This window comes from Grammomys surdaster, unplaced genomic scaffold, assembly GCF_004785775.1.
Source record: "Grammomys surdaster isolate TR1022 unplaced genomic scaffold, NIH_TR_1.0 146, whole genome shotgun sequence".
NCBI classification, from domain to species: Eukaryota; Metazoa; Chordata; class Mammalia; order Rodentia; family Muridae; genus Grammomys; species Grammomys surdaster.
The window spans coordinates 5,765,550-5,772,059 of record NW_021604604.1 but is presented as its reverse complement, the minus strand read 5'-3'; the positions used below and the strand labels follow the sequence as shown (position 1 = coordinate 5,772,059).

Sequence of the window (6,510 nt, the reverse complement as noted above, 5' to 3'; positions counted from 1 at the left end):
TTTATTTATTTATTTATTTATTTATTTATTTATTTATTTATTTATTTAGTGTGTGTATGTGTGTGTGTGTGTGCACATGCATGCACATGCATGTGCTATAGCCCCCAGTTCTGGAGTCATTTTTTTTTCTACCTTAGGCTTCCAAAGATGAAACTCAGGTCACCAGGCTTGAGGTACCTTTACTCATTGTGCCATGCTCCTGTCTTTCTCCTTCATTTGGGTTATCATTATTGTGGGAGGGAGAGGTTGTAATTCTACTATAAACAAGTTCTATTGTGTGTTCACTTACTTCTTTGGGAATTATTTGAATCTTCTGCATTGAAATAAGGGACTTGTATGTCTAGGAAATATTCCGGTCAAAGACTGTGCCAAATTCCTCTGGAAATATGTAGGCACATGTACATATGCCCTATGTCTTTTAAATACAAATATAAATAGTTACATATGTAGAATCCAAACAGTTGATCTGGAAAATGATGAGAGTCACATAGCAGTTACTAGAGACAGACATGGAAAGGGTAAAGAGACTGGAGATGTCATATAATACCACAGTTAGATCACCCAGCAGAGTGAGCTCAACCAGTAGTTAAGTACATAAACAGCGCATAGTCAGAAGAGACAGTCAAAGTACTACAAATAATAAAGCTTGACAGTAATGAGTAACACAGTGCCTTCAATTTGAATACTATAAATACATTCATGAATCTAAATCTTACTGTGTACCTCATAAACTCATAAATACATTTTCAATGCATGCTCTCTGTCTTCAAAAAAAAAAAAATTACAAGAACCTGACTGAAGCGCCTGAAATATTGCATGCTCTGACTGTGTTCTAGTAGTTGCTTCTGCTTTTTGCACTCAGTGGGTCTGTAAAATGACTTCAGTCCTGATTTAACATTCTCTTTCCTCACTCTGCTCTCAGTTAAGCAGTCTCGTTTGTCACCACACCAACAATATGGAGTCAGGAGGAAACAACCGAGAGCTCATGGTTTCGGAAAGGATTCCTTCATGGTCTAATTAAAATGTTTACTTTCAAGGTTTCATCTGTAGAAGGTTTTTGTGTCTATTTTAATAATTAAATTATAAATGGATCATGGTGAAGGCAAGGAAAAAATAATTACAGGGCCTGCAAAATGGCTGTTCTTTGTGTTTATAATTATGAGGAAGTATATATGAGGGTATGACGGAAAATCTGGAGAGAAATATGATAAAAATGATCATATCAGCACAGTTTCTTTGAATAGAAAGTAAACATTTATGATTTTAATAATAGAACTTTATTAAATATACTTTTACCTACAGATTTAATTTTGCAATGCCTTTCATAGAAATCAACTTACAGTTTAAAATCACAAAAACCACAATATGCCAATGAAATTTTTATTCCGATCATAAATGAGATAAAATATCTGGCACTTTTGAGTCTTAAATATTACAGGGTTTTGTTTTTTCCAAAATATCTTATGTCTTTTCCTTACAAAAAATGATCTATAGGAGTCTCAGCTCTCGAGCGATGCAGTAATGGTCTGGACATTCTAAATGCCTCACCACAAATTTCTTGTTCTGAATTTTACTTTATAATACTGTGTGTGCATGTTTATTTTTATATTTATTCTTCATTGTGTCTCTTTAGATTAATATTAAAATGAGCAAATATTTCCTGAAGTGAGTCTTCTCTTAGGCAGATATAAACATTGGAGATCAAAAGCCAGTGTAAGATTAACAATTTGCCATGGATATTTCACAAATCACATAAACCCAATGTGAATAATTAAAAACGTGGAAGGGATGTAAAACGAGAGCTTTTATAAGTTAGTTCAAAGCTCAAGTCCCATAGAGTAAATGCTTCTCACTAAGCCCCTGCTGAAGTAGGTTGGTGCTGAGACCACACAAAGATGGGACATTTGTCAACAATGTAGCATCTTATCTACAAATATTCTTGACTATATATTTTTGATATGACCCTAGAATTAGAAAGGCTCTTACAATCAGGTATTTGAATCATGTAGTAATTTAGCTCCTTTTCAACTTGTTCTAAGAAAACAAACAAACAAACAAAGTAGAAATATTCACTAATTCTTAGAATCTGGGCTCTTTAAATGCAGAGATTGTATTTTAGGAAAATTTAAGATTGAAGATGTAGCTCAGGAGGAGAGTGCTTACCTACCTCTTGTATGAGATGCTGGGTTTGATCTCCATTATTGCCAGCAGCAGCAGCTGCAGCAGCAGCAGCTGCAGCAGCAGGAACACCAACAGCAGCAACAACAAACCAACCCAGAAATAAATGTAATGAAAAGAATTTCACCTATAAAAGTGCTTGCATCAGGTTATTGTTAAAATGAAACATTAGTACCTGGGGAGATGACTCAATGGTTAAGAGCACTGGCTACATCTTTTCAGATGTCTTGAGTTCAATTCGCAGCAACCACATGATGGCTGATAACCTATAATGTGATTTGATGCCCTCTTCTGCCATGTAGGTGAACATGTAGATAGAGTACTCATACATACATAATACGTACATACATACATACATACATACATACACATATACATACATCCACACATAATTAATTAATAAGGTTAAAATATAAAAATGAAAGATTTTATTTTCTTTACCTCTGTGTTAAACATTTTTTACCCTGTCTCTTTGAGGTAATAGTCACTTTGTACACAATTAAAAGTATATACATCTTGGGTTGCTGATAAGCAACTCTGGTAGAAACTGACAATTCATACAAGAATTTGTTACTTTATTTAGGAAAAGTGTTCTCAATAAGACACTAAGTGTGTCCCTTGTCTTAATCTATCTATAAAGTATGGCTGTGATTGAATCATAGCTATTTCAGTTATAGTTTTATCTGGCAATCTTTCTTAACAAATGTCCTATTTTTCTCATTATAGGTTTCATATACACTGGAGAAGTTGTACATCGAATGCTAACAGCTACACAGTATATAGCCCCTTTAATGGCAAATTTTGATCCCAGTGTATCCAGAAATTCAACCGTCAGATACTTTGATAATGGTATGTATTGATTGCCCTGTTTGTGTTGAATGCATAAAAAACAAACAGCAAAGAAACAAACAAAACTCAGCAAGAACCACCACAAACCCAAGTACCAGATTCTAATCAACATTTTGGGGGATTTTTCTGTATACACAGCTTGTAAATATTTCACATGTGCTTATTGCTGCCCTTCATTCTTAACATTGTTAAATGTTAGATTGTTAAAAGTGAGGAAAGTTGGTCACATAGTTATTCACTTACTCACTCATTCTTTCATTCAGAAAGTGAGTGTTTACGTCACAATAGAGTACATGAGTGGCTATAGACAGAAGTTCCAACAAAACATATGTGCTTGATGTTATTTGTCATGAATCCCTCCTGTTATTCATGTCTAGCTAAGTATAAACTTAATACTAATGAACTTCACGTAGAGGCCAATGGCACACTCTTTTGAAATTATATTTCTATAGGTTAATTTCTGCAATTTATGCATCAATACGCTGAACTCACCTTTCCAAACTATGTCAGAGGCATTTCAATTTTACTTAAGAAGATTAGGTGTCATTGACATTTAAATATGAAATTGGTCAGGTTAAGATATATCAGCAATTGATAGCAATTAAAACCCTGTATTTCTTTGGAGAACATATAAAGCGTTTTAGTCACTGTTTTCTTTCTTTGAAGAGACACCATGACCACAGCAACACTTATAAGAAAGATCATTTAATTGGGGCTGGCTCATGGTTTCAAGGCTTAATCCATTATGATCATGGCAGACAGCATGGTGACAGGCATGTCAGGCCTGATGGTAGAGAAGTAGTTGAGAGCTACATACTGATACATGGGCAGAGAGAAAGACACTGGGGTTGGCATGGTCTTTTGAAATCTCAAAGCCCATCTCTAGTGACACAGTCCCTTCAACAAGGCCAAATTTCCTAATCCTTCTAAACCTTTCAAATAGTACCACTTTGTGGTGACTAAGCATTCAAATATATGATAGCCCTTGGGGACCATTCTTACTCAAACCATTACTTTATACTCTCTACCTCCTATGGGCTTTTACCCATGCAATAATGCAGACATGCATTTAGTCTAACTTTAGAAGTCCCTAAGATTGCTTTAAAGTTCAAAGTCCAAAGTATCTTCTAAGACTCCTGCCAAGTTATGCTCCTTGATGTGGCTGGAACTTGAGCTCCTTGTTTAGTTACATTTGTATCAGCTTCTCTTGTTGATGGTATCCTTCATTGCTTATGCTTTTCTTTAATTTCCTTTTACAAGTTAGACATTGGATGGTTGGGGACTTGGCTTGAGATCACCACTGCCTTTATTCCATTTTGTACCAGGCTTTCCTTTATACATTTTGTCTGCTTGAGCATAACATACAGTTCCATTAGACTTCCTGTCATTCCTTATATCCTCAAACTATACATTTTATATTTCCCTTTCTCTATCTTGTTCCCTTTCTTGTAAATCTAAATAAGAATGATTTCTAATAGCCACATGACATAGTCAATATTAGGCTGACTTGATATCTTCTTTACCAGTGTCATAAATCCACAACTCTTCAGTTCAGCCTCAGCAAGAACAGAACAAGGGGGACAAGGACAGAAAACAGGCACATTCTTTGCCAAATGTCATGAGAACAATTCAACACTTACTAATATTCTTCCTTTCTGAAACATCTTAAGCTGTCCTCCACCACATACATGGTCCAAATCACACTTAGCACTGTCTTCCATGCTCCTACAAGGATGTCCCATTAAGCCCCATTTTGAGCATCTAACCAAAGTCATCCAAAGTTTCATTTTTTTGCTTATTCCCCCATCAAACAGTATGGTCAGGCCTGTCACAACAGTACCCTGCTCCCTGTTACCAACTTCTGCCTTAGTCACAGTTCTATTGTTGGAAAGACAAATCCATGACCACTACAACTCTTAAAAGATAAACCTTATTTACAGTTTCAGAGGCTTAGTACATTATCATTATGGTGGGAAACAGGGTGGCTAACATGGTACTGGAGAGGTAGTTGAGAGCTATGTCCTGATCTGTGAGCAGAGAGAAAGACACTGAACTTGGCTTGGGCTTTTGAAACCTCAAAGCTTACCCACCTCTGATACAATTCCTTCAACAAGGCTACTGTCTGATCCTTTGAAATAGTGGCATTCTCTGGTGGCTAAGCATTCAAATTTATAAGTCTATGAGGGCCAGTCTTATTCAAATCACCACAGAAACTATTGAGAAAAAAACTATAATGTATTTTAAATATCATTAATATTCAAATAAGATACTTTAGGGCATGCAGTCTACTTTTAAGAGTATTTTGCTTCTTCAGTGAAACTCTATTGCGAAAAAAACCAAAACTTTCATTTGCAAGTAGTCATCAATTGTAGATACCTTCAAAATTAGGAATGGTGGTACGTGTCTACTTCTTTCAACTTTAGGACCCTATCTAATGAAGACCCATGCAGGCTTTCCCCACACTGTGAGGGACCTTGGTTCAGTAGCACTGGATACTAAGAACCAGACTTTTATATTATTGACACTAAAAAGTCATAAATATATTTATTATTCTCTCCTTTCTCATAGGCTATCATGTTGCCTATTTCTCTTGTGCAATTATTGTTATAAATTAACATATACTACTCCAAGTGGCTTCTAAATTCTTGATATGGATAATAACTACTTACTAAGAAATCTACTTTCAGTTCTTAGCACAAGAACATAAAAGAGTGTATGTGACAATAAATATTCAATGACTAATTAAGTAAAAAGCTTAAGTATTTAAGATGAATTTTTACTTCTAAGAATTTTGGAATCCCTAACACTTAAGAGGAAAGTATTTTCTCTTGGTGAAATAACTTTAGTGTGATGGCCAAAGAATATATAATTCCCATGATATGATATGGAAAGCTGAGTTACTACTGTGTTATTTATTAATATATGAAGCAATTTAAATGCTTCACAGCTTTTAATGTCATAGCAACTTGCCTTTGAATTGACTGGGTAGGATCACTCACATCTGCTATAGAATAGGAACAACGTCTTGAGGGGGACAGCTACATGTCACAGAGTTTCTTCTAAAATAAAACCATAGTATTTAAAGCACCAATTTTTCAAGCCAGTTTTAATGGTTATAGATAGCCCAAAGGATAACTGCAGTCTATGTGAGTCAGGAATGTTCATGTGCAAAATGGGATATCTATAAAAATAGTGTCTTTCATTAGAAAAGTAATTTGATGGTTCATAAATAGCAAGTCAGATAATACAGTTCTTAGCTGTGATTAGTAACTTGATCAAGCATAGAATCAGAAGAAAAGGGGAGCTACTTGGACAGTAGCATCAGTTTATTCTAGTTATGCTTATATATTGAATATCAAAAGTTTGATTCATTAATGATCATGTAATTTAATTATTATTCAGAAAGCTGAATGCCAATAATATCTGGACTATTGAATGAACTCCTATGGATGTCTATGTGTTGGCTTAGATTCTTTTTTTTTT

At 34.9% G+C, this 6,510-nt stretch overlaps 1 protein-coding gene across 2 annotated transcripts in view; it reads left to right on the top strand.

Moving 5' to 3' along the window:
* The window catches only part of Plxdc2 (plexin domain containing 2), a 394,098-nt gene that overhangs the window by 273,737 nt on the left and 113,851 nt on the right, over positions 1-6,510 (top strand). For both annotated transcript variants that reach the window (XM_028764923.1, XM_028764922.1), the window contains exon 5: positions 2,905-3,027. In XM_028764923.1, coding sequence (XP_028620756.1) covers positions 2,905-3,027 — 123 coding nt within the window. The remainder of the gene's footprint in view (positions 1-2,904; positions 3,028-6,510) is intronic.